Here is a 27,828-nt window from a genome sequence, read left to right on the forward strand (position 1 = left end):
CTCCGTCTCAGAGCAGAAGACATGTCATGTCACCCTTTGGCCACGCGGCTGCGCTAGCACACCGCTCGCCCGCTCCGTGGCTCCGCGACCCCTTCGCGCATGCGCGCTCGAGCCCATTTCCTCCAGCAGCAGGCCTCTGAGACACACGCGAAAAAAACACACACACACACACACACTCACACAAATGCAGAGTCCGGGGCAAACGTCAGAGCAAAGCTAGGTCTGGAATTGTCGAAACTAAACGCTGCTAAACCTGGATGCCCCGTCCCCGACCGCAGGAGTCCTCCTGATGGGCCTTCATCGCTGATTGCAGCTACATCTGGTCGACACCACGGCGGAGTGTTTTCGGGGTGAGTTGCCCTCAGCGCAGCCTCTGGTTGTCTCGTTGTGTTGCTGCTGTTGCTGTTGCTGCCCGGGTTGTTGCTCGGGAGGCTTTGGTGAAGAAAAAAAAAACACGCCAGCGCACAGGGGAGATCCGTTATTGGGGCTGTGTATTTAACTGTGGGTCACTTTACGTTCACCCAGGGGGGGGGTTTGACATGTTGTGATCCGTGGTTATATCTACTGGGGAACGCTAGCGTTAGCTGCTAGTTAACGTACCGCGAAACGTCACGACACCCATTATCGGACACTGCTCATGCTAGGTCGGGTCCTCCGTGTGGCTGACACAATGCATTCATCGGGGTTCACAGAGCAATGGACACTAAATAACAGGTTATTTAGATAACTGTTTTAAGGGGGTGTTTTCCTTCACGTTACCTACCAACGTGGTGTTTTTGGGGTTGGGGGGGCTTTGCAAAAAAAAAAACCTCCTAGTCACCCACCCTCATCGTTTCTGTTTCCATAGTCGGACGCTGTGGTCGTGGCGACGGTTTTGTGGTTTTGTCTTTTGTCGTTTCGCTGTATCTTCTGTCTACAAACACGTGTTGGCACGCTGTGGTCCATCGCTGTAGACGTGGTGCTACAGGGGGGTGCGTCGTGTGATGGATGGGGGTACAAAGTGACCGGTCCAGGACTGTTGGTGTATCGTCGAAACAAAAACTTTCCTTAGTGTATCAACGCTGCCATTTATTGCCAAAGTATGTTCTACATACAACGGATTTGGTGCAGAGCATTGGGCAATAAGACAATACCGTGTTGTTATTGTTTTAACCGATTACCTGTTGTAATAGTCAGACAATAGGTCATTACAACAGGCTCAAGCATACACTGTGATTGTGGAGAAGTGTTTCATCAGAATGTATTATAACTGCAGGCAATAAATCAGTTCCTGATGATCGTACTGTTTACCTCTAAAGACTTCCCATCTTGTAATGCTCAACGGCACTTCAGCAATGCTCAGATTAATATTGACAATGTAAAACTGCGGTTTTAGCTTTTAAATAAATCTGACCGGCCTTGTTTGTCAGCAGACTGAAATGTTCATGCCTTTGCGAGCTGTGTCATGACTGACCGTCCGTGGTAGATCTCCACTGTGCAGCCTCTTGTTATCTGACCCGTCACACCTCAAAATCTAAAATGTCATCTCTCCAGATCACGTTGCCTGTTTTTTGATACCTGTTGTTTAGGCTGACGAGCAGTTGGACCTCGCAGTGTAAACTGGATGTAGACATTAAGCACCTTTTTTAGTTTGTTTTCTTTGTTATCTGCACAAATGCAATCATTTTCTATCTAACTGCCTAAATTTTAAACTGATTAAGAAACAGCAGGCTCGAGCAGGTTGGATTTCCGAGACAAAGTAATGATGTGAATTTGATGCCCACGTGTCTTAACTGTTGCCGTGATGAGAACAGTGAGTGAGTGAATGAAGCAGCATGTTAAAATCTTGATGGCGAGGTTGGTCAGAGGGGCGGGGCAGGAGTCTGCATGAATGCCTCCTTTTTAAAATACAACGGTGCAGCTCTGCCATCTGTTACGTCGGGGCTCATCCTGTAAAGTGGCTTTGCCCACAGTACGTTCTTCTCCTTGTCAAAAGCTCTCTCCCCCCCCTCTCTGTGAGAGACTGATGGCTTGGTCGGAGGATCTAATCGACGTGCAGCTTGACGAGCACTGGAGGTGACGGGACTTGTCCACCGGCTATGTCTGCTCCGTCCTTTACAGCTCTTGGAGTGATGGGCACGAGGGGCAGTAAACCGCCGCTGTCTTGCAGATCCTAAAAGCTGCGACGGGGGCCCGCGCCGCGTCGCTGTCTCGAGTTAAGCTGAGAGCCCTGTCTCATGCGCTCTCAGCGGGGAAGCAATGGCCCCTCTGTCTGTACACAGACCGTCTCGTTGCACATTTGAAGTCCGTCCAAGGCCCTGCTGACCTCGACACAATGACCGCGTTTAGTCCGCCCCCCCTCGATGTCCGCTGTCTCTTTAATCAGCAAGTGCAATAACAGAGAGGGGGGTTTATAGCGGAGACGGCGGTGCAGAGCTCAACAGTGTGCAGGACATCCCAGATGGTTGCACGGTAGGTCACTCTGCGTTCTGCATAATCAACCCGAGGGACGCTTGCATTTCTGCAGCCCCTGAGTGGCGTGTTGCCCGTGCATGCGTCTGTCGTACCGTACGTATGATGAGCTCTGTTGTGTCTGATGCTGTTTGGTGGGCACCCCCAAGCTCTGCAGGGTTGTAGCAAACGTTGTCATGGCCCACTTGGGACCTATGAAGAAAAGTGAAACTGGGTCCAGGTCGGCACCTCTCCTACGCTGCTTCCTCTCTTCAAAGAGGTGTGTCACCAACAGGACGGCCTTTTTTTCACTGTGAAGCGATTTATACAAGACACATATTTATTTAGTTATTAACTTTCTGTTAGGGATGCTATTACTGATTAACTGACTTAACAAATGCAGATCAATACCAAGATGAATCAATACGTTGTTTGGTATTTTGTTCAGCATTGAAACTGCAAAAATATTCAATTTACTGTCAGTGACAGCTGATTAACAAGAGAACCTGCTGGTTTACAGTTCTTTAGCTTAGAAAATGAATCCATTATTAAAGAAGTTGTAGTTGTTCTGCAGGTAATTAGTTTTTGGTTTTATCGTGTTATACAAGCATCGTCATTGTAGATTTGGTCAGTTATGGTTACTTGTTATTTGGTTTTATATTGGTTCATTGGTGATAATAATGCAGACAATGCAATATTTTGGTGTGTATCTTGTGGTTAATGCTCTTTGCAGTGTTCATGTGTTGCTACAGTGGTGTTAAAAGGTTTTGGTACTCGGTACATCAGAGGAACATTTGATCCCCATATATTTCTCTAAAACCAGTGTTTTTGTGGTAGTCCCATGAAGGAGGTAGATGTAACCTCTAAGGAGCCAGACAACCCCCCCCTCCCCCAGTCGTTCCTGTAACCTGCAGCTCAAGGGTTTTAATAGACCATTGTGAGGAGTTTTCAGCAGAGACGTCTGATGGTCCATAACTGGAACCTGGTCATTGGTGTCTGTAAACCTGCCCAAGTCTGCACTCTATTTGTTGTTGTTGTTGTTGTGCAAGACACGATTAGAACAAGCCTTTCCTGACGGCATCATCACTGAATCTAATGAGACAACCCAGGAAAGCACTTAAACAATGACGGGGTGTTGTTTTCGTAGGTATGCGATACAGCCACATTGTGTTCTGAAAGGGGAAAGACTTGTGCTCCTCCAAAACAAACTAATCCGTTGATGAAGTTAAAATCGATGTCTCACACAAGCCAGGAATCGTACCTCTACGTTGTCTGAGCGTTCCGATGGCAACGTGCCGCTGTGATCCATCGCTAGCTGTAGTTTAGTTGGATCAGGGCCTCGCTGGCTGTAGTCATTGTGTGAAAGAAGGCTGATGACCAAGGCTGTGCTCTCCTCAAGCTTCCAACTCCAGTCTGTTTCTTATTGTTTTGAATAAGACCAAAAGGCCGACATTGTGAAGTCATTGTTTTCAGGCATTCGTTGGACATGTTGACTCACACTGCAGCCGGAGATGATTGACATTCCTGCACGCGGCGTGTATGAAAGCAGCTCGCTCTGTGTTTTAATCAACGTTGGCGATTGGGAGCCATGTTGCATTTCAACAGAGCTGCTTTAGGTCAACTTTGGAGTTTCCAAGGAAGGATGTGTCTATCGCAGCAAAGTTTAATTAAGTGGATCAGCCCCAAATAGACATCACCACCTGGTCTATTATCCCATAAACTGTTACTAACAGGAGTGTTTCTGTTTCTGTGTGTGGGGGGGACAAACGTACGATGGAGATGTGTCCCATGCCATGATTTCCAAACAGGAAGTAGACCGGGTCCTTTCTCTGCTAGTGCAGTCAGTAAGTTGTTGTGTACGTAGTAAAACTCTGCTGCCATCATTGGGAACGCCCCAGGACAGATCTGCAGAATGATCGCTAATGACGATGAATCCCGTCCGACTGGGGGAGGTTTCAGTGCTTCCCGTTTCCTTCGGAGTCGCGTTTGAAGTGCACCGCCCGGCGCCGTTTCACAAAAATCCGTTTCCGCTCTAATGATGTCACCGAGACGCCCCCTGAATTGGGTCTCTAGTCTTAATGCACTATTTTCTATGAAAGGAAGCTCATTGGTTGGGTGTTCTCTGCGTAGAAATTCCCCTCAAGCTGTTTTTAATAAAGAAATATGTTTTTATCTTTTCCTGGGGTTAATTGATCAGTCTAGCTCGGCGATGCTTACATCTGGGAATATTTCTGATCCAACAGCTGAGAAGGGAAAGTTTTTATCATACACTCAAATCCCATTAAGATCTTTTTTTTTTTCCCCATCTCAAGCTGGCACCATGCTGTCCAGTATGTAATTTGATTATTTGTTTGGATCCTCATTATGACTCACCGAGGCCGCTGCATAACACTCCACATGTGGGCTATTGCCTTTTCGTTAAAGTGTAAGCTCGTCTTGCTCATTGGCTTCGCGTCTCCTGTCATCTTTACATCCAGGATCTCCTCACTGCTGCCTGGTTAGCTGGACTACATGAGGGACGTACTGCAGTAGCAGATACGGATAGCGGTTCAGTTGTCGTCCACTTTACTTTGTCCTTGGGCGAGGTGATGCTTGTTGGGGTGCTGCTTCCATGGAGTTGAGTGTCGGAGTCAAACCCCACTAAAGAGAGCTCTGGGAAATCTATGAAATATCCACAGGTTACATTGGGAGGAGAGTCCTGCCGGTCCCAGTGAGAGGACACGGGGCTACTACTTAGTCCCACAGCGCCGCCATCTACAGGGGCTGGTTCTGCCTGAGTGGAAACGCTCCGTCGTGATTCTTCATCATCCTCGTTGCATTGTCCTCCTCACAGCGTCCTCCTGCTACTGGTGTGAACACACGCAGAATTCGGGGCATCCAAACACACACCTTCTAAAGTTATTCTGCTGGGTTCTTTCTACATGACGCTGTTGAGTGGAGGCTTTCTGCTGTGGGTTTTTGTTTTTTGGGGCGTATCAGCTGGTGTGTTGTGTTGTCCTGCCAGACAGTGGAGCCTGGTGATGGTTGGTTCGTTTTGTGTTTGTTTTTCTTGAAGTTCTGTCTTGTAGCCGGTGATGAGAGTAAGCGTTGCTTTGTGTGTGTTACTTGTTGGTGCAGTGTGGCTCATACTGGGACACGCTGGATGTACTGTAGGTTGAAGGCTCATCACACGCCGCGACGCTTCCTTTCTGCCCCCCCCCATCCACGGTGAGGCCGACACGCGGCCGGACCGTCACCAGTCTGTGTGCGATGTGCTGTCAAAGCAGCGTTGATCTGGTTTACATCCGTCAGGCAATTAGGGTACGTTTCCTCACTAAGTCTATGAAAAGAAGCTAATGACCTAGTTAACATGGTCTCCAGGGCCGTGCTATTGTAGCTGAAGAATTGGTGATTATCATCTGGTTATTCTGCTTTTTCCCAGGCAGTTTTTGTCTTTATCACTTTCATCTAAAAAAACAAACATAATCTGGGGAACTAAATCCCTTCGTATTTCCCTCCCAGTTTTTTGACATTTTCAGCCGCAGATGAACATGATCTTCCATTAGCGTTGATTGAACGGCCATAAATCCACCGTGATTCATCCTCGACTCTGAGGATGGTGACGTGACTGCATTATGGAAGTAAATCTGTGTCATCAGGTGATTGAATTTCTAGCACTGAATATTTATGCATTGAAATTATGTATCTGAATGTTTTTCAGCGTTAAAATACTGCAAAAAATTCAACCACAACATCCGGGACCTCAAGGAAGAGCAATCGATTCTAGATTCAACATCAGGAGCCTGAGTCAATCAAAAGGAGCGAGCATCCAAAACACCTTCGGCTTCGGATTGTAACCATGTCCAATAATAACGGGGCTTTAATTCTTCTTCATGTCATCAGTGTGGTTTGTGTCTGTAAGATTCCGTAATAGACAGCTGACATTTGTACATTAACAGACTGTATTGGACATGAACTAAGAAGTTAAACCAGAGCGTACAGCCACTCACAATACGCCTCTTCTTCTAGTTTTTAATTCATTTAATGATGCTGAGATCCTTGGACAAGCTGTTAGGAGTGATTGGCAGGTGCGTGGATGTGCTTCTGATGTTGCACGGCGTATCGATACTAAACAATACTTGTATGTTGAAAACAATGCGATTTAGCTTTTTTTGGGTATGGTCACTTCCTTAAAACAGCGCATGATCACAGCGCGCTCACTGCTCCGCCCCCGTCACGCTGCCTGCACGTATTGGCGGCGAGGAGGCGGGGCTGCCCACCTCGCACAAAGCGCGTGGTTGCCGGGGAGACGTGGCCTCACGTGGCCAAGCTCATTCCGACAGTTTTCACCTCGTTGGGGAAAAAGAAAAATGTACTTTGGAAACTTTACATAGCATCATAGCATCGATTATACACGGCTATCACGTCGTTTTCATTAGAGCCTTGCGGTATCAAAGTCATCGTTTTGGTATTGGGACTACCCTAATGTATGCAGGAGTGTGTAACATCTGTGAACATGCACACACACACACACACGTGCTTGCGGGTGGGGCTACGTGGGCCGGCCTGCCCCGCTGTGAGGAGCGCCCGCACACTGTGCACCAATGGGAATGAATAATTCAAAGGGCAGGCAAAGCTGGGCGGGGCCTCTATTATTCATGGGTGGCACCGGAGCCGACAGATGACTGCTGTTTAATATTAAGTAACGGCGGACACAGTCCTCTGCCGAGAAAGCAGGCCGTCTTCCACGTCCCCACGTCGGTCTTTCTCCTCTCTCTGGGTTGTCCACTCTGCTGATGGCTGTCCTCTCCATCTGCGTCCATCATCTCTCTGTCTGGGTCATCTCTCCTTTTCTCCTATTCGCTCCGAGTTCAGAGTCCACGCCTGAGAAAGTCAATTAGGCTCAAACGCTTTCTTTAAAAGGCAAAACACTCGACTGTTAAAGAGTCCAGTTTTGGATCAGAGAATGTTCTGTAACCGAAGAATAAACAGATCTTCAGCTGGGCCTGAAATGCAGCTTAAAACTTTTACCACGTTTTCTGCCAATGCTGCCAAATGTAAAGTAATTTTGGGGAGCAGAAACACTTTTCCAGGGCCCAAGATGTCTACTCTTGTGTCGAGTGTGACTACGTCGTGTTTTTCCTGGTGTCTTCTTCGTAGAGGCTGCACCCACTCTGTATACTCTCAATTTCTCCGTTTGTAAATCTTCAGTTTCCAGGTAACCTTTTTATAATTCTTTTTTTTTTCTTTCTATTTTCTTTTTCTTTTTTGCTGTCTCCATTTTCTCCCTCTTTAGTCCTTCGAGTCTGGTTTTTCCTCCACGGTGCCAGTGCCCTGAATGCTTCTTTTTATTGGAAGAGATCTGAGCTCCAGTCACTGCTAATGCTGCTGCCACATTGAACCGGCACCCCGCTGTGGCTGCTGCTAATCACGTTCTTTGTCTCCATCCTCGTGCTTCACCGCCCCCCCCCCCCCCCCCTGCACCCGGTCTTCTTCGCTCATTCTCTCTCCCCTCCTGGGATGTTTGATGCAACTCGTGTGTGTTTGAGAGACGGCATTTATTAAACCATGGCTGAAGAATGCATTTAGCATATGTGTGCAAGCAGCAGCATATATTAATATATTATGCCAGAGGATGTGGGTGTTTATTGGGTTTGTGTGGCGGCTGGTGGATTGATTCAAAAGGTAACAACTATTATTACTTTGCAGTTAAATATTTAACATTTATTTAACAGTTTTTATATATGCTTTAAAATCTGATTTGGATAATACATTGTTCCACTGAATAGTTCATTTTTGCAAGGTAATATCAGACTTGAATACAAACTCTTCAAGATATCGCCTGCTTAAGTCTGAGAATCAACAGTGATGATGACATTGTCATGTCGAGGCTTTTGACGGGGATCATGGGAAATGTACTGTGTTCCTTTAAGTACCCCAATTATGTGTTAGGGTATTTGGTTGAGCTTTAGTTTAGCTGATTAAATAATGGTTAATTTCTATAACGCAGCGTTTAAACCACAGTGCAACACCCAACGTGGTCCAGATACAGGTTGAGGGGGGGGGGGGTTAGGAGGAAAAGCGCTATGAGCCGTGTCTCCATAGTGTACGCCGTGATAAAGCGCCTTCTGCCTTCCTCCGCCTGGATGAATGTGGAGAGGATATAAATAGCCGGGCCCAGTCGAGTGTGTGCTGACACTGGAACCGCAGCGCGTGGAGCTCAAACAATGGGCCGCCGCCGCTACCCTTCGTCCCCGCCGCTTTCACCGCTCCACGGGGGGGGGGAATGGGAGGGAAATCTCGTCCCTTTCTTTCTTCCACTTCCTGCCTCCCTGCTTTTGTAGTCAGTCACCGGCGGTGCCCCGTCACTGGTTGCATCAGAGAGGCAGACGGGGCTGGCAGTCCTCCCCACCTCGCTTCAATACGGATTGGGGGGGGGGGGGATTAGACACACAAATCCCTCCGTTACCCTGCCACAAAGAAAGAGGGTGATTTCCCCCTCCCACCCTCCTCCGTTCAGGCATCCAGCAGGCCACCTCTGTGCTCTTCTGCTGGTACCACTGTTTGCATGCGTGTGGTGAGGAGCCGCTGTGTCTTATTACCGCCCCTTAAAGTCAGTAAAGTGACCTGGTGTTAAGTGTGCGCTGGAGGTTGTTAGTTCAAACCTCTGAGCCATCTGGTGAGTCTGTGTGGAGGACATGTCTCTTAATCCTGCTTTTCATGCTCCTCCTAGGTCGATTAACAGCTAGATACCCTCGAGCAAGGCACTTATCTCTAATCCCTGGGGTGCAGCTGCTGGTGGATGCTAGAGGCCTTTGGATGTGCTGGCCGGCGTTTTCTTTTAGACGTTTAATAAACGCTCCAAAGACCACAGCAACCTCAACTGTGCATTCGGCCCTTTCGTTCTTTTGGCGGCGGCTAAGCCAAAGAGAAGAAGAAGAAGAGGAGGGGGGCGGAGTTCCTGTGGGACATTAAAAAGCACCACAGCAGTACAGAAATAATTCCCAAAAAAAAAAGGAAGATGCACTAGGTTGTAATCGAGGAGGCCTTCTTGTGGAATACGTAACATGATCTAGACATGGAGCCAAGCCACGCATCAGTCCAAATGAGACGAGCCAAACATCAGTAAAGACCTTCACGTGACCTTGAACTACACATTTAGCTCGCCGCTTCCTCATGTTTTTCTCATTCACTTCTTTGTTTAGTTTTCCCTCCTTTGGCAGCCGGCCCGTCCCCCCGCGGTGGTGAAGCGGGTCGTTGTCTGCGTGTGCCACTTATCGTTAGACTTTCCGTTGGTAACTTCCTGCCTTTCCTCTGATTGGACCATGTGTCCCACTGGACTCGCATGGCTCCTGGAGGCCGGGGCTTACAGTTGGAGCAGCTGCTTGGTCGAGTATACGGAGGGTTTATCCTGTAATTCTGCTTCTGTTCACTACATCTTGTCTCTGTAAACGTGAAACCGTGACGAGCACTAAAACCCACTTTCATCCACTTCACCCTATTTGCATATTTCCCGACCAGGGGCCCGTTTGCTCACTGACTGTAAGCGTGTCTGATTAATTAGCGGCTGCAGACAGGCCTGCTGTAAAGCACTTTGCATACGTGTGATCCAGCCACCAGTCATTTGTTGTTGACTCCTCCTTCAGCACCGTGAGCCTTTTTTTTTTTTTGGTTTATGCCGTCTTTGCATACCCAGCAGGTCAAATATCCATACCCTACCCCCCCCTTCACCATTATTTTGCTTGCGCTACACTCTACATTATAAACTCTGTCCATCTTTGCTGAGCCTGGACGAGGTTCAATGCACAAAGCTGCACTGTTCCTAAGAGGCTGCGCTTTAATTTAAATATAAAACATTTTGATGGGATATGATTAGATTGTATATTAATCTAATCCTAGCGTATGCAAAGATGAAACCCCGAACTGCATGCTGGGTACAGCTCGCCCGCCAACAAGGAGAAACACCGTTGCTACATTAAAAAATGGAAAATAGCATTGAGTGATGAACAGCTGGCCTTTTCAGCCTGTGGTTTCAAATGAGTACGTAAACGTAGTTTACAAGTCAAACTTCAGCTTTAGGCAGCAGAATCGGGCCTAGACAAGGCAACAGAACCAGTTTAGGTAAAAAGGTCCTGAATGCCATTTTAAAGCAGTTGGGACACAAACACCGGCCTTTGAAGGACCTGTGTCTCGTTTGGTCCTTCCACCTGATGCCCAGTGGTCTTTCTCTCTGTCCAATACTGCGTCCTCTTTGTCAGCCCAGCTGCAGGTTCCTGATTGTACTTGGAGACACTCAGTCACTGGTCTGCACATGAACAGATGCTGAGCTGTGCAGCTGCACCTGAGGTTGGCTCCGCCTCCTGCACAGGTAGACCTCAAGCACCTGCCCTTTGCGCTGGATGAGAAAAGTGCCCCTTCATTCATCAATATTTAAGAATAAAAATGCCTGTCATTAATTCCCCCCAAATGTGTTTTGATATCTGATGGGGCATTTATTTGAGTTCTTCCCCCTCCTCTTAGCGCTCATGCAGTGCTGAACAGCTTCAGCATCGGACATGCACGTAGTTAATAAACGGTGTTTGAAGTCCCCCAACGTTGTTTTAACCACATTAGTGCCGTTGGAAACGTGACGTCGCAAGTGGTCCGACGTTTCCTAAAAAAAAATAAACACTTTCTAAGCCTTGTCCAGCTGTTGCCATGTTTATTGAAAAATTAATTAAATTAGTTACTGAAATGAAAGGTAGGTCTTAAGTTGAGCTACATGAGTCTGGTGTACAACAGGACACTGTTTAGCTGAAGAGGGCATTAAGGTGGACGTCATGAGCGATGTGAATGAATGAGATCTTGCTGCGACGTATTCAGACGCACAAATGAATCTCTAATCAGGCCCAAACTTTTGGTGCTAAGCCAACAACCGTGATGTTTCCAATGCTGTTTGTCTGTTGCATAGCAACACCCACACATGCAGGGGTTATTTTTTCTGAAATGCGATGCTCAACGGATTGTGGCTACAATTATTTCCTTCTATTAACTTATAATTTATAGTAAGTTCAGGCCTAAAAACACCCACAAACTTATTGATGATACCGCCTTATTGCTCAAGTACAACATGGCCTTGTTTTGTCTGTTGCTTTGCCTGTTATTCATTTTGAGTTAGTTTGTAAACAAAAATGAATATGTAAGGTGAAAATATCCTGTGTTTTGTATTTAATTATTTTTAATTTCATTTCATGAAAAATAAATAATTCTGGGTTCCCTTCCCCCCAGAATGTCTGTGCACGTGCCTGCTTTACTTACTGTTACAGTCAGGAAATGTCATCTCATTTTCAAAAAACAATCCTGACATGACATGGGAGGTTTGGTTGGACCAAATAAGGCCTTAAACCCGTTGCCGTGGTGAGCACAGTGTTCTCTCTGCAGAGCGCTTGTGTTGCTCAACTTGACTAACCGGACCTGGAATTCGATGGGAATGTGGTTCGCTGCTTGTTTTCTCACATTTTTCATTGAAAGGTGTCCTTCAAGTTGGAAAGGAGCGGTTGGTGTCAAATGGCGGCTCGGTAAATAGAGTGCACAGTGGATGACCTTGTGATTTAAAGGTCAACTTGTATAAGCTCCGGTAGACGCTGTGTTGGCAGCACCCTGATCTGCACCAGACTTCCTGTTTAGGAATCTGACATCACTGGTCTCCGTTAAACGGGCCTTGGTGGGGGATTAATGTCTTATTCATGCAGTAAAAGCTGACTGAGCCACACTCGCATGGCGCCTTTCCTCGTTGTGCTTCTTTCGCATGACCATCAGCTAATAATAAGAGCAAATGGTTTCCTCTATAGCAGAAATGTGGAGAATCGACGCTCATCAGATCAGGCAGGACGGAATATAATATAACGAGCAAAGACTTGAAATAACCGCACAAACTACCTTTGAAAGGAAAAGCAACTGTAGTTTTCAGCAGGAATCTGTTCTTCACTGCTTTTCCCGCGAGGTGGAAGACGCAGAGTAGATTTGTTTCCCGACCCCTTTGGGGAGTCCACAGCGGGGCCCGGGCGGCTGCCTCCGGTGGGGGTTTGAGTTGAACAGAGCAGCGTGTAGCTCCAGGAGTCTCCATGCTCGAGTGAAACAGAAACAAAACATTGCTTTATTCTCACAAGTATAATGAATATGCAGATATTTGCCCTGTGAGGCGCAGCCCAGTGAAATATTAATACGGCGTAACGAGGTGATTATTGGATGCAACAATACCCCTCAGTCATTCTTATCGCCTCTCCTCTGGATTCCTCAAAGCGCCTCCTGTGCAGCAGAAGTGGAGCACAAAGACCCAGATGGACATTTTAAGTAGAACTCCAACACAAGCGACACGCAGGACGCAAACGTTAAATGATGTTCCAGCAGCGCAGCCCTCTGCAAAGCACTACAAGAGGGCTGCCGTCACATCCTGCGTGTTGCCATGGCGCTGTCAACAGCCGCTCCTGGTGCACAGTGGGAAGTGGAGGAAAGGTTGGCGTCGGGCGCTCAGCTGGTCCTCGATGACGTGTGGGGAATGAACGCTGAAATCCACCCTTCTCTCCAACTTGGGCAACAAATGAAACGTAAGCAGCTGCAGGACAATGTTGGCCAAAGGGACTTGGTATTAAATCGTCGTGGCTGGACAGAACCTGGCAACGAAACCGCCCCCACACACACACACACACACACACCTTTTCTAACTGTTGACATTCTTTTTGTTGGTGCAGTGGGGCTGTTGGTCTTAAGACATACGCCACGCAAATATGCAGCTGGGGTGGTGTTACCCAACACGGCAGCACAATCTCTACGCCTTCTTTCTCGCCATCAAGCACAGATGGCACCGCGATGCGTTGTGCTCTCAGCACGGCCGGCATTGTTCGCGAGAAGCGGACACGGCGGCGTCGCCCCACAGTCCGGCCCAAAGCCGATTTTTAGAATCGAAACAGAACCCTTTCCACTCGCAGCACTTACTGAGCTCCACTCGAGCAGCGGGATGCTGTTGAAGAGCTCGCAGGCTTTCCTCGGCCCTGAAGAGAGATAAGAATAGATCCCTTTCTGTGCTATTGGCTCGTGGCGTGTTTGCGGGCCAGCAGCGCTGCTCTCAAAGCTTAAAGTCAGAGAGAAACGAAGCGGGTGCCCCGTGGGCGCAGCAGAGCGGAGCAGCTCCGGCCTTGGATATATTCGGCTCCGTCCTGCAGCGGGGTGCAATTAGGCCGCTTCCTGTGTGAACGCGGGACGCGGCAGCACGGTGAAGCGCGCTCTCGCGGGTGCGTCTGGACGAGATGCGTCATTTTCGTGGCTCTTAAACCGCCACCGAGGCTTTGCATGCGGGAAAAACGACTGGCTGGCTGGACTAAATCAAAGTGAATGATGTGGGCATCTGCCTGGGAACTTCAAACAGGAGGGGAGGTGTTTAAAGAGTTCTTCTTTTTTGGTCTCAATCGTTGAGGTATGAATTATGCTCAAGTTGTTGTGGAGTGGGCCCTAGAAGCCCCTCTCCCTCTGGACGAGTGGAGGCTCCTCCCCACCTAGAACAAAGCGCTGGAAAATATGCGTCAGCCCCTTCCTCCCTCTCACTCGCCTCACCCCCCCCCCCCCCCCCCCCGCTTCTCAACTTCCTGTTCCCTCGGCTGGTTGGATGTGAGAAGCTTTGAATGGAAGCAGTGTGCTGCGGGAGGCCATTTTCTGTTAATGTTCCACCTTTTAAACGGTTTATCTAGCAACAAAGTTCTGTGTGCTGCCAAGATGGAAGCGGACTGACTCCAGTACTGTGAATCCATACGGCAAAACATCTGTACACTTAGGGCTCGTTTCATGCTTTTTGTACCACCAGTAACTTTTGTTATGCTAGTGGTGATTCGACAAGAATACAGTTTGCTTTGGTTTTAACTTGTCCATGAGCGACATGTTAAATCTCTGTTCCGAGGCCGCGAGACATGGTACCTCTTGTATTTGTCTCAAATAAAGCGATTGATCGCATTTGTAATGATTTTCTACGTTTCTTTTGTTGCAGCTCTGATGGTACCAGCTGAACAGTGACCGCTACCTGCCCGAGGACACCTGCTGCCAACCGCCCCTCATCATGTCTGGGATGCACGTAAGTGAATCTCTTCTTCCCCCACAAAAACCTGCTCTGCATTACATCCGCCTACACACGTCCCAGCAAGGGGAAGTTGGACGTTAAAGGTTAAACCATCGCTGCAACAACTGATCATTGTCTGTACCAATTGATCTGCAGATCCTCCTTGTGGGTGAATAAAGTCTATAAGATGCCGTTAAAAAAAAAACATTCAATATGACGTCTCTAAAAGACTTGTTTTGCTGAGCCAGCATGTAGAAATCCAATTGTCAGATCATTGTTGAATAAACCTCGCTCATTTAATTAGTTAATGGGTTTTCAGCACTGTGGCTGGATTTCTGCTCTTTTTACATTTCCAGAAGACACTGGTCACTACGGAGACCCAGATGGAGATGTTATGTATAGTTATTATCCAAAACGTTGGGGTCACACGGGCCGACCAGGATTAGCCATCCGTCACGCGAGTCAGCTTCACTGAGGCAACTTGACTCCATAAAGCGAGCACGCACGTACACTGACGTGAGCGTGAGGTGCAGACAGGAGCCCATATCCTCAGCCATGCGTGAGGGCCCAAAGCTGGTGAGCACGCGTCCATCAAAGGGCCCGGCTCAGCTTTTAGTGCTCTCACACATTACCTGACCGTCACAGTGGTTTAACTAATGTTTCACAAGGGCTAACTAACCAATAGCTTTCCCTCCTGCCACCGGCTGTCCTTATTGTTCCCGGTATTTTGCTGATTAGGTTTTGCAACCAGTAATAATTGATGTTGTAATGCTACAAGCCGTAATCATATCAGATTATTCAGCCTATTTGAGCCCCGTAGCCTGACCGAAAAGCTCAGAGCACCATTAATGCACCACGGATCCAGTGCCACGGTGGCTCGAGACTGATGGCGGGTTTGTAGAACTATGCACACAGTTTCATATGAGTAGATATGTAGTAAGAAAAGAAAAGGGACTCCGGTCGCACAGCAAGGACCTCGCATCCACCTGCTGCTTTGTACTCTGGCTCCTTTCATTTCGTCCTCTGCACCGCGGTTATGTTTCTGATGACGGCGCGGGCTGTGCACGCCGTCCTCATCCCGGCTGCCGCTTCCTTTTGTGTTTGGAGGAGTACGGCTGCCACGCTTCCATTATTCAGACAGACGGACGATGAGCACAGCTGGCCTTTCAAGGCGGGTTCAGAGAGAGGAAATTCGGAGGAAGCGGCTGTGATGTGGCGACTTTGTTTAAGACGAGCCGGAGACTGTCCCTCACATACGCCACGGATCATCCTCTGCTTCAGAAGCAACACACTGCAAACCCACACAGGGCTTTTTAAAACGATTATTTATCTGACCTCTGTTCCCCTGTGGTGGGCTGTTGAGCCCAACATCACCAACCATGAAGTTCAGTGTATTTAGCCCACAGCAATAACGAGAGAGCTAGCAAAAGAAATGAAGAGCAGACGGGCAGCCACCAAGCAAACGGAGATACCTGTAAGATGTTCCTTCTAGAAACTGCTTCACTTGGACCAGGAAGCTGAAACGCGTCGCTACGTACCTGAGGACGGTTCCAAGGCAGAGTGCAGTATCTTAAAGGGTTCGAGTGTGTTCAATCAAAGTGATTCCACGTTCACCACCTACTCTGATTTATGGCGTTTGAGTTCAAATGCAGCGTCATTTACTAAATTAACATCATTCTGTATTGGAGAAGATTTAAAACTAGAGATTGGAACCATGAATTAATGTTAAAAATGTTCAACTGCGAATGAGTCATTTCTCCATAGACCTTCAAATGGCCGTTAAAGTGCCCTTCTGCACTGGTTTCACTTAACAGGTTGCTGCCTGATGTTCCTTAGGTTTTCTTTGGGTGGTTTCAGCTTATTATTTCCACAGTAAAGGCTTCACAACCAGTCGACTGGTTTCACTTTTTCCTGCAGCATAAAACTTTTCTTTCCCCTTCTTTGTCTAAACTCAATTTCCTCCCTTGTTCCTCCGTTCTGCAGAGCAGTGCCGCCTCCTCAACCTTTTGCTAAGCTTCACACAAGCCCCTCGGGGTATATTCACCGCTCTAATCCGTGAAGTGGGTGGCGTTAACATGCATACGCACAGATATGGATTATCGCTGAGGATCCGTGAGAGCACTCAATATCTTTTTGAGATTGGAGACGTTTTGAAAATGGAAGCAGAAGTTTGTGCTGATACACAACACAACAAGCCTCAATCCATTTTTTCTTCCTGCAATTAAGTAGAAATGCTGGTGCTTTGTGTTAAAAATGTCCTAATGTTGGTTCCTTCCTGTCTCGTGTGTGGTAGGCACCATGGTCGACTGGCACAGAGTGTGTAGCCAAGTACAACTTCCAGACCGCCACCGAACAGGACCTGCCCTTCTGTAAAGGAGATTTACTGACCATCATCGGAGTCACCAGGGTGTGTGTGTGTGTGTGTGTGTGTGCACGCATATAAATACATAGTCTATGTGCCGTGGGTGGAACACGTTTAATGTTTCATGGACTTCTTTTTAATCTACGCATCATGTTGTACCAGAATATAGAACTATATGGCACGTGACGTCTCATTGACACGACTCCCGTCCTAACTGGAACCAGATTTAAACCATTACTGGAGTTCAGAGGGGCGTGAGCCCCTTTTAATGCTCGTCGCCCACAGGAAGACTTCCAGCTCTCCTCAGTTATCATCACCAGCACTGATGCTGCGTTGTCCCTCGTGTGTCCTCGTGTGTCCCACTCAGGATCCCAACTGGTACAGAGCGAGGAACACGGTGGGCAGAGAGGGCACCATCCCGGCCAACTATGTGCAGAAACGGGAGGGAGTCAAGTCGGGAGGGAAGCTCAGTCTTATGCCGTAAGTAGCAGGGGGTCGCTGGGTCTGTCACTCAACATGGTTTTTAATGTTTCTTCTTCTGATTTATACAGCGTGTTGTGTTTGTTTGCTTGTTGAAACCGTGACCCCTGACCCCCACTGACTGCCACATTGTGAGTGATCAAGTCATCGCATCCTCCCGTTCACTTCAGCTCCCTCGCAGCATGGTGAAAATGTAGCGGTGATCTTTCCAAAGGGAGTCAAAAGCATCAAAGGATGGATAGTCTTTCGCTTCGTACTGCGTGTCTCCGATTGTCGGCGACAGCATTTTGATCTTTGAAACAACAGCGATCTTAAAAACAAAAAACAAAAAGAAGACAAAAGACGGAAACGTAACAAAAGTCACATGCAAATGACGAGAGACAGGAAGGCCGAGAGCATCCGGGATGCAGCGGTATCCTCACACATCTATGATGTCATTTGAAAGCTGCCAAGCGTTTGTTGTAGTAGTTAAACTTCACAGGCTAAGAGGAGTTTTTAGTGAAGAGGAAGTGTGGGATTATAAGAGGAGAGCCACTCTCGCTGAGAAGAGTTCCCCCACGAGACGTGCTCCACCATCAACTGTGTTCATCATAACAATAGTGGGGCTTTATGTGGATATGGCTCTTACAAGGAATACAGCACAATAAACGTTCTAAAAGCACTCCAGTGAAGACCGCTAAGTTGAGAAGTGACATCTTGTACACAATTCAACATTCGGTTTGCAGAATGCACATGTACAGCAATATATTGATACATAGAAAACTTTAAATGAATAACAGCAGTGATAATAAGATGGGAAAAGACTACATCAACAATGATAATTGATAAAAACCAATATTGTTATTGGCTTTACTCTGAGCTGTCCTGTGTGACTCGGCAGACCCATCCATCACTGCCACTCTAGCATCCTACTGGAAGGAAACATTTAAGTGGTCTTTTGACCCTCACTGTCACCTGCCGCTGGAAGCTTTAACCTCTCCCTCCACTCGCCGCCTGTCTGCACCAGTTTTCAACGTGGTCCCGGGGGGGGGGGGGGGGGGGGTCATCCAGCTCGGCCCCGCTGCTGCGTGTGTGGTCTGAAGAGCTAACTTTAAGTTAGTGATTCCTGCGGTCTAGTCTGGACTAGTCCCCTCTTAAGCAGTTTGCACAGTTCTACCCGATGACCTCACGTCCTTTACTGCCGCCCCGTAACCCTCTGGGACTCTTTGGTTTTTGGTTATGAATCCCTAACAGATGTCTGGGACCTCTCCTTCCCTTCACTGTTACATAAGGGTTCAGCTGCGGGTCCTCTTGTCCCCATTTGCGCACTGATTGATTCCCACCAATGGATGCAGTCCTCTCCCCGCTGCCGTTGGCCTCCCAGCAGCTGGTTCTCTCTGCTGCCCCCGTGAGGCAGACATTATGACGTGCAGCTCCCTCCAAAGGGACCCTCTGCTTTCAGCCCTGCTGCTCTCCTTCCCCGTCGTTTACCGCATGCTTTGAGCCCTAATTTTAGTATGACTTAATGTGCGACAACCGCGGCTGCCATGGACAGAGCAGCTAAGGGCGTGTTCACCAAACTGTGTGTGTGTGTGTGTGTGTGTGTGTGTGTGTGTGTGTGTGTGTGTGTGTGTGTGTGTGTGTGTGTGTGTGTGTGTGTGTGTGTGTGTGTGTGTGTGTGTGTGTGTGTGTGTGTGTGTGTGTGTGTGTCCTGGCCACGCCGGGGCCACGCTTGCCGCGACCCGCTCCCGGATTAGCGGGAGTTAAAGGAGGCCGCTGTCCATCGCAGGAGCCGCCGGCACTGATCTAATCAACTCACCCCGCACTGAGCCTCACGCTTAGTGAGGAGGAGGAGGAGGAGGAGGAGGAGGAGGGAGTGACCGAGGATGCCTCGGGAAAACCAGGCTAAATCAATTAGAGCCGTTGATTGCCACTACTTCAAGATCCACGGCGGGCCGGGAGGCTCCGTAGGTCGACACAAGCGTTTCACTTGGGAAATGACATGAATCGATTGTGTGCGTTTGTGTAGGACTCGTTTCCATTTCCTTGGGAAGTCAGTCATTACGTCATAACAGTCATTACACTTGAGCATTTTGCAGATCACAGGTTACAAGTCAGTAGATTAATATCAAATATATTTTATAAAATATTTCCATATTGGTAATGAGCAGCAAAAGACCAAATGCTGGTTCTGATCAGGTTTTGGGAGTTTCCCCATACGCGTTACACATGACACCCAACTGGGTCGAAATGAAAGCCTGCCAAGTTACTGATTCACGTAAACAACCAAATTCCCAATATGATCAGAACCAGGCACGTGAGGGCCCTCCCTGTTCACCGATTGGTGGAGATATCCACAGGACGTGTGGTGGGGGTGAAGCAGCAGCTTCATTGCCTCTCAGTGAAGAAATCGTGGTCCTTTTGTCCCCTCGGGGTCCCCCTGAGGTCAGCCAGGAGCTGGTGACTTGGCTCTGCCTCCTGTCCAACTGCCTCGTCTGAGGCTGCACTTCACTTCCTGTTGTTTTGGTCCAGGCACTTTCTCACTGACTCCCCCTGGTCCGCCCAGTAGAGGAGGTGGTTATTTACTGATGAGTCGGGCTGCGTGTCGCAGTGCGTGGCGGCGGGTAGTAGCGCTGACCCCGAGCTGATGAGGATTTCAGTTGTGGTGGCGCGTGGATGAGGTTCGCCTCTTTAATGGTCTGCGATTGTTAACCCTCTGCACACGTTCCCGCCCTCGCAGCTGGTTCCACGGGAAGATCACTCGGGAGCAGGCCGAGCGGCTCCTCTACCCCCCGGAGACGGGCTTGTTCCTGGTGAGGGAGAGCACCAACTACCCCGGCGATTACACGCTGTGCGTCAGCTGCGACGGCAAAGTGGAGCACTACCGCATCATCTACCACAACGGCAAGCTCACCATCGACGAGGAGGAGTACTTCGAGAACCTCATGCAGCTGGTTGAGGTGAGGTGGTGGCCATCTCCCCCTTGGTACCAATGTTGGGCTGGTGAAAAGACCATTGGCTTTTTCAGGCTTGATAATGATGAGAGCTGAGTCATCAAAGTCTTTTTTCTGTTGACTCAAAGGGTTTAGGCTGTAGATTGTTGGTTGGATAATGAAGAATGAAGACCTCACATCAGACAAGCGATGTGCATTAAGAGAAAGATCTTTAAACCAAATGACTGATCAAGATAATAAACTGCAGAGTCATTCATTAGTTGAAGCCCCGGGAGGCTGCATTGATTTTTCTGTAAATCACGTCCACTGTGTGTTTTGTTCTCCCTTTGTTTTAAGTAATATTCATGTTTATTGCTACTTGGATCACCACTGTTGAAGCGACCCAGGTCTGTTTTATGAGTCTGTAAATAAGTCATCACGTACAATTAAGATTTAGAATCCAGCTTGAGATGACATAGTTAAACGATGGTAAAAAGATACCTTTGCTATACGCTCACACCGAGTGGACCCGTGGATGGTTTACGTTCTTCAAAAAGCCATCACACTTTTAAGTGGACCTCATCTCGTTGCCTCGCTGGCTGCTGGAAGTGGACTCAAGGAATGTGGCAGCTGGCACCGAGACCATCTACGTCCCCGCTGCATTCTCTATCCACAATCTTCTCTCTCTCTCTCTCTCTCGTTCACACCCTCCAGGCGGGCTTCTGCCTTCCTCAACGTCCCTGGTGTATGCCTGGCATATTGCTTCCTCTCTTTGTTATCCACCTCACCCCCTCTCTTTACCATTGCCTGTCCTCTCTCTCTTTCCCCATCTTTATCTCCTCCCCTGTCTGCATTCCCCTGTGCCTCTCCTCTTCCCTCCATAGGAGGCAGTGAGAGGATGCTTTGCATTCTTGTGTGTTTATCTGGCGCTCTCTCATTGGCCTGTGACAGCAGACTTCGCATAGATCTACAAACACACACGCACATGCTGACACACCCCGGGCTTCCTCCCTGTCAATCACAGCCGCCCCAGTGTCATTATGTGTCACAGGAATGCAACATTCCTGCATGGAGTGAGACAGAGATGGCTCAGTGTGCTATTTTTAAAGGGCATAATAGCACAGTGAAAGGTTTTTTTTCGAGCTACAATCCTCATCTAGGGTTTTTACACCCTTAGGGTTTAATCAGATTGTAGGATTGTGATTTTTAGCACAATTGTGTGCAGAAATAATTATTTTCTTGCCTTAGATATCTGGATTTTCAGAAATTATTACAACATCCAGATTTGTCTAAAAGTGTTGAATCTACATTTTGTGATTTGGTGTATATTTGTGTTGTTGTTTTTGGACATATGTGGCCACACGTGAGTCTCCTTCACCATGCTGCCCCCTGGTGGTCGCCTCGGCCACTTGCACTCGGTGGTGGATTCGTCACGCTGCTGTTATGTAACGTTAGCACAGACCTTTTGTTCTCTTGCTGTGATTGATTAGCCGGAGGGGCGGTCACACACAGGTTTGATGAGCCATGTTCGTTAGGAAGACATTTATCCATGAATGGTTGAATTGGGTTTCAGTGCTCTGCGTTCATTCCACTTATGATTGGGGATGAGACGGGTGTCAGACAGAACCTAAGTACTATCATTACGCCATCAAAGACTAATAATTGGAGGAGTACAGCGCTGAAACAAGCGATAATTCTAATCATGGCCGTTTCATCATGTCTGTTGTCAGAAAATCTCTCAACTCTTGGTGTGATATGATAAATGTTTTCTTCTGCTGTCTCTGTCTCGTTATCCTTTACGCATTTAGTCGACTTAGTCTTCGCACTCAAATTCAATCTTTCTTCATCAGTCCTTGATCGTTCAATAGGTCAAAGTGAGAATAAACTATTGCCGTATAACTGCAGCCTTATTCATAAAAAAGGCAGACCATGTAAGCTTTTATGGAAATGACAACCTGGAAAATGTCCTTGACATGAATAACTTGTCTCTTGTCTGTCCTCAGCACTACACCAAAGACGCCGATGGCCTTTGCACCCGGCTCATCAAACCCAAGCTGATGGAGGGAACGGTGGCAGCACAGGACGAGTTCTCCAGGAGTAAGGACCCGCTGAGCTCATTAAACGCCTCCCCGCAGACATTGTTGTGTTTACGTTACTGTCACGGTAACCTCACGAGGGGCCTAATGGCGTTCATCAACACAGGGGTAATTAATCCTAGTGCCTCCGGGGGCCAGTGCTGGGATCCGACCGCCCCCCCCCCCAAGGTCGAGCCCAGTCTTCCTCTGGCCTTTCTTCGTCCCTCGTCGTGTTCACATCTTTGCGAACTGTTGAGAAGCCGTCGTCATGGATGAATTCATCCGTTTCTCTGGGTGTCTCAGAGTAATGTTGTTGTCCATGAAGCGCGTTAACCCTCATCTGTCCTCTCGGCAGGCGGCTGGGCCTTGAACAGGAAGGAGCTGAAACTCCTGCACAGCATTGGCAAAGGGGAGTTTGGAGGTGGGGAGCATTTCTGCATCCTCTTGTCTCATACACCTGAGGCCGAGGTCGCCTCTCCAGCTGTACTCAAACGCTCATCCCCCCCCCCCCCCCGTCTTGTGTCCTCGTCAGATGTGATGGTGGGAGACTACAGAGGGAACAAGGTGGCGGTCAAGTGCATCAAAAATGACGCCACGGCGCAGGCTTTCATCGCCGAGGCCTCCGTCATGACGTGAGATCCCTTGAAATTCAATAAATACCGTGATGCAGTTGATCCCAGAGGTAACGAATCCCACTCTCATGTCTCTGCTCTCAGGCAACTGAGGCACAACAACCTGGTGCAGCTGCTCGGGGTGATCGTGGAGGAGAGGGGCAGCCTCTACATCGTCACAGAGTACATGGCCAAGGTTTGTTGCACAAATGCTTGTTGTGAAACGTGTGAAAACGTATGCATGTGGTTTGCTTAACCCCCCCCATCGGAGTTACTCAGTGGATCCTTTGACACTGGAAGGAGCCGCTGCTCCCGGTCACTGTGCAGACTGGAGCGTGGTGGCCTTCTGATCTTACGCGCCGCCAAAAGTGTGTAACCTAGAATAGAGATAACCACGCTATTGCCTATTATTAAGACTGAATGGCCCCTCCCCCTCTCCACTGCACACAGGGCAGCCTGGTGGACTACCTGCGCTCCCGAGGACGGACCGTGCTCGGCGGAGACTGCTTACTCAAGTTCTCGCTGTGAGTCCTCTTCAACTCTCTGAGTACATGTGCACGACACACAAACGTTTAATCAGCGCGAAGGGGAAGGGGGGGCGGGGGGGCGGGGGGGGTCGAGAGCTAAACGGCTGCTCTTTAGCTGTCTGGATCTGAATGGAGCTTCAAGAGAACGTTGTCACGCTCGTGGAACTGGCAGCCATGAAAGGAGCCTTTGTTGGGTCTTTGCCTTCGGTGAGTGGCTGATTCATCCACGACTCAAGTGCCTCAAAGTCTTCATTTATCTCCATTTATCCAGCCGCTTTGAATTCAACAGCCATTTAGCCGGCGCAGTTACCCGGCGCGGCGCTAGATGACTGCAAGTATTTCATGATTCATTTCCAGCGTGCGCCATGTGTCCCCTGAATGAGTCCTTGTCAGGCGTGCGAGGGATCAGACGTTCACGCCGTGCACATGAAGTGAGAAGAAACGGGGGAAATCACTCTGCAGTATTTACCGATTGAGCCGGATTTATTTTTGTATCCTCCACCGCTGCAACAATTAGATTTGATGGGCATTTGTCATCGGAAGCGTCTGGCAAGGCCCCAGAAATGTCCCCGGAGATAAAGGCAGAGCGTGCACACCTGTGGGCCCGCCCTCATGTCCCGCTGTGTCTGCGCAGGGACGTGTGCGAAGCCATGGAGTACCTGGAGGCCAACAACTTCGTGCACAGGGACTTGGCGGCCCGCAACGTGCTGGTGTCCGACGACAACATCGCCAAGGTCAGCGACTTCGGCCTCACCAAGGAGGCGTCGTCCATACAGGACACGGGCAAGCTGCCCGTCAAGTGGACCTCGCCCGAGGCCATAAGGGAGAAGGTGAGCGGCTATGAGGGGGCGGGGCTAACTGGCCCCTGGGTTTACTCACTAGTTCAGCAGTTCACGTTCTCCCCGTCATCATTCAAATCTGCAAACTGCACATGCTCCTTAGAGCCTGCAACTTTTAGTTGTTTGTTTCATGGCTGCATGAGTTCAGCTTCTCCCCTCATTCTCTTTGTTTGTCCTGCAGAGGTTTTCCACAAAGTCAGACGTCTGGAGTTACGGAATCCTCCTCTGGGAGATCTACTCCTTCGGGCGCGTGCCTTACCCTCGGATCGTAAGTACCTGAACACCGCGTGGGCGTGACCGAGGTCCACCGGGCCCCAGCGGAGGGCAGGCGTGTGCGCGCGTGTGATTTGTGAAGTGACCTCGATGTGCCACGATGTGTGCGTTATTTGAGTTGCTTTCACGTTTAGTCATTTAAGAAATAACCTTTTGGTGGGGACATCAGGACGCAGCTGCTACCGCCGCAACATGCTCACTCCTCTCTCTCTCGCTCTCTCTCTCTCGCTCTCAGCCCCTGAAAGAGGTGGTGCCCCGGGTGGAGAAGGGATACAAGATGGACGCCCCGGACGGCTGCCCCCCCGTGGTGTACGACCTGATGAAGCAGTGCTGGACCCTGGACTCTGTCGTGCGGCCCTCCTTCCGCATGCTGAGGGAGAAGCTGCAGCATATCAGAGCCAAGGAGCTCTACCTGTGAAGAGGAGGCACGGGGGGGGGAGGAGGGGGGTGAGACACGGTAGTGCTAGGAGGTGGAGGAGGAAGAAGAAGAGGGACCACAGCATCTTCCTCCTGCCCAGCCCACAGACCTGTGGGACTACCGTACTGTGCCTCCCCCCCCGCCCCTCCACCTTTGACCCTAGGCCGCCCCCTGCCTTCACACGAGGACGTTTTTTTTCAGTTTGTGTCGTAAAGCTTTTGCCGGACAGTTTCTCGTCCTCTCGACGGGCCACCGCTCTCTCCTCTCTCCACCCCCCCCCCCCCCGATGCTCTCTCCCCTCCTCTGGTCCAAGTCCCTCCTCCACCTGGAAGATCCCCTTTTAGTTGCTGTTCTTTTGTTTCTCCCCCACCCTCCACCTCCAACTCTTCCACCTCCTCCTCTCCTGAACATGGCATTTAGAGGGGAGGCTTGTTTGTCAGGTGCCGCCCCCCCCCCCCCCTCCTCCGCCACACCATCATTCCTGGATCTCTGCATCGCCTTGTTGCTCTGCATGGATTCAGCTCAGCTCTCTCGTCATTCCACCCCCCCCCCCCCCCCCCCCGGCGTGGTGTCAGGCGTGGGGCCTTCGCTCTGTGCTAAAGTGCCTCCAGACTTCCCTTCCAGCTCGTCTTTCAACTGGACTGTTGTAGTTCCATTTTTTTATTTGTATTGCTTTTTTTAAGAGATGTTTTTTAATGCTTTCATTTTTTTCAGGGAGGTTATCAAGCCGTTTTAAATATTAGTGCCATCTCCTGCACCTCCATGGTAGCCCCACAAGAAGGGGATGATTCTTTTTTGTACCACGTGTCCAGGATGAGAATTATGGGGCCACTATCATGTTTGTCCTCTAACCACCTGGTGGGGGGGGGGGCAGGGCAATAACGGGAGACGGGCGGCGAGGCGGTTCACAAACATGGTGGATTCATCATACGTGAGCTTGTTTTTTATATCAAAATATATTTAAAGGAGTCTAAGAAAAAAAAAACGAACAAGGAAGAAACTGACTAGTGTGGAGAATAACAAATAAAATAAGAAACGGAGGACTTTCAGAAGCCAGGAGTCACTCGGCTTTGGGGACCTTCAGGGTCGGGGTGGTGCATGCTGTGTGTGAGAGGCCTTGGGTTCAACTGTCAGTGCTTTCAATGTTCAGTGTTTTATTATGCTATCATGATTATGAATAAATCATTCCATCTGAAACACAGCGTGGAAGCACCGTGTGTTTGGCTTAGTAGAACACGTCGAACTACAGCATGAAATTCAAATGTAGAGACATATTTTAGATTAGCGTTAATATACTGAAGCGCCTGGCCTGTGAAAGGTGGGTGGGTCCCGAGACAAAGCGCCTGTGAACTGATGTGTCTCGCAAAAAGGCCCCCACCTCTTCACCAGCTATAAATAAAGTGCCACAAACAGGTGGTGTCAGCGGAGGCCTAAAGGTGTGAAGGAGTGTCGCTGTGTTGTCAGCTGGGTTCAACTGTGCCCCCCCCCCCCTCCCCCCTCCCCCCAGCGATGAGCACCAGGCTGCTGGGCTTGTCTCCAGCTTCTGCTCCTTCAAACGCTCACCTTGTATCTTCTCCAGCTGCTCCGAACGAAGGGTTTGGGGGGGCGACGCCACGTGATTCCCATGAGTGTCGGGGACGGGGACGCCAACAAGTGGGCGCTTACGTAAGCGAGGCGGTTTGTGCTCGAGGTTAAGACTGTGCCGCTGTCAGGACGCATCACGGCAGCACGAGACGGGCCCCCGCCCCCCCCCTCCTCTGCTCTCGGTTTGTCTCTGGCTGAGGAATGACAAAGGATTGTTCGCCGGTTCGGGGACATGTTTGTATGTCTCTTTGCCTCCAGACGTCACCGCTTTCTGCAGCTCGTTGTCTTAATGTTGGATTAAACCACAGTTAGCATGGCTGCTCTTTATGTCCTTACTAAGTCAGTCAGTTTGTCTGAAACTTGTGACACAACTACATCCCAGTACAAAACACATTTGTCACTTACACAACTTTCGGGTGTGTTGTCTGCAGAACTTGCGGTCGCTTTGCTAACCAGCAGGGGGCGACTCCTCCGGGTAGTAACACGGCAGATTGTATAGAAGTCTATAAGAAAATAAATACTATAAACTACTAACTCTGTTTATGAGCTCCGAATACTTGGGTTTATGGTCTTGATGTCTCGTTTCATGTTTTATATACACTTGGTAAATTGTGATCCAATTAGAGACCGACCATAAAGTGGACTTTGGGTTTACAGTGATTGACAGGTCGCTGCCGCTATCAAAACCTGTGCGGTTATAAACCAGGGGGTGACGTCCCAATGATGACAACATGAGGAATTGGATCATATTTTTAATTCAAATGGAATTCGGCTCTCGCCTTATTGGACAATGAGGTGCGGTGGTGGTTCACCAGAAGGGGGCGGGGCCTTCCCTCTGCACCCTGATGACGTGATGAGTCGCCGTGTAATGAGACGGGAGATATCGCTCACTGAGTGACACAAAAGCCAATCCGAATGCGTCCGGTTCATCGCACCCTAAGGGGACTGACCTCTATGACCCTTCCTCATTATATTGCACCTTGACCTTTGACCCTCTTGTTCATATACCCGCTGCTTAGATGCTGATAAGCTGGTTCACGTGCCTCTAAAAACGACTGGATGCATCAGGACATTTTGGTACTATTTGAATTCTGTATGTTGTAGCGCACTGAATGCGATGCCAGTACGAGTTTTGGAACTCCCACAATATGAAGGGGTCCTACTGAAGGGGTCAGAGGTCCCAGGGGAGATTCAATCTGGCCTGTATCCCTTGTTCATGGACATTTATGGTACAGTGGTACCATGATGCATGT

The 27,828-nt window shown here is 49.0% G+C and overlaps 1 protein-coding gene across 3 annotated transcripts; it reads left to right on the forward strand.

The window, feature by feature from the left end:
• The first annotated feature begins 102 nt into the window (after positions 1–102).
• On the forward strand, positions 103–26,192 carry LOC119227818 (tyrosine-protein kinase CSK). 3 transcript variants are annotated; one of them, XM_037486937.2, is made up of 13 exons: positions 103–350; positions 14,426–14,509; positions 16,788–16,901; positions 17,224–17,336; positions 20,056–20,275; positions 22,252–22,345; positions 22,679–22,744; positions 22,856–22,955; positions 23,040–23,130; positions 23,385–23,458; positions 24,096–24,291; positions 24,482–24,568; positions 24,809–26,192. In XM_037486937.2, the coding sequence occupies exons 2-13, from the start codon at positions 14,495–14,497 to the stop codon at positions 24,989–24,991; spliced, it is 1,353 nt and encodes a 450-aa protein (XP_037342834.1). In that variant the 5' UTR covers positions 103–350; positions 14,426–14,494; the 3' UTR covers positions 24,992–26,192. The 3 variants fall into 3 exon arrangements, with proteins under 3 accessions (XP_037342834.1, XP_037342850.1, XP_037342841.1); XM_037486953.2 differs by lacking the exon at positions 103–350 and adding an exon at positions 2,389–2,451; XM_037486944.2 differs by lacking the exon at positions 103–350 and adding an exon at positions 10,667–10,777.
• Positions 26,193–27,828: the final 1,636 nt, after the last annotated feature.

This window comes from Pungitius pungitius, chromosome 4 (assembly GCF_949316345.1).
Source record: "Pungitius pungitius chromosome 4, fPunPun2.1, whole genome shotgun sequence".
NCBI classification, from domain to species: Eukaryota; Metazoa; Chordata; class Actinopteri; order Perciformes; family Gasterosteidae; genus Pungitius; species Pungitius pungitius.

What these genes read in the sequence shown, in the direction of transcription:
- LOC119227818 (XM_037486937.2), top strand. An exon ending in GGGAAGCTCAGTCTTATGCC is followed by an intron (nt 17,337 to 20,055) that starts GTAAGTAGCAGG and finishes CCGCCCTCGCAG; the next exon opens with CTGGTTCCACGGGAAGATCA. An exon ending in GCCGAGGCCTCCGTCATGAC is followed by an intron (nt 22,956 to 23,039) that starts GTGAGATCCCTT and finishes CTCTGCTCTCAG; the next exon opens with GCAACTGAGGCACAACAACC.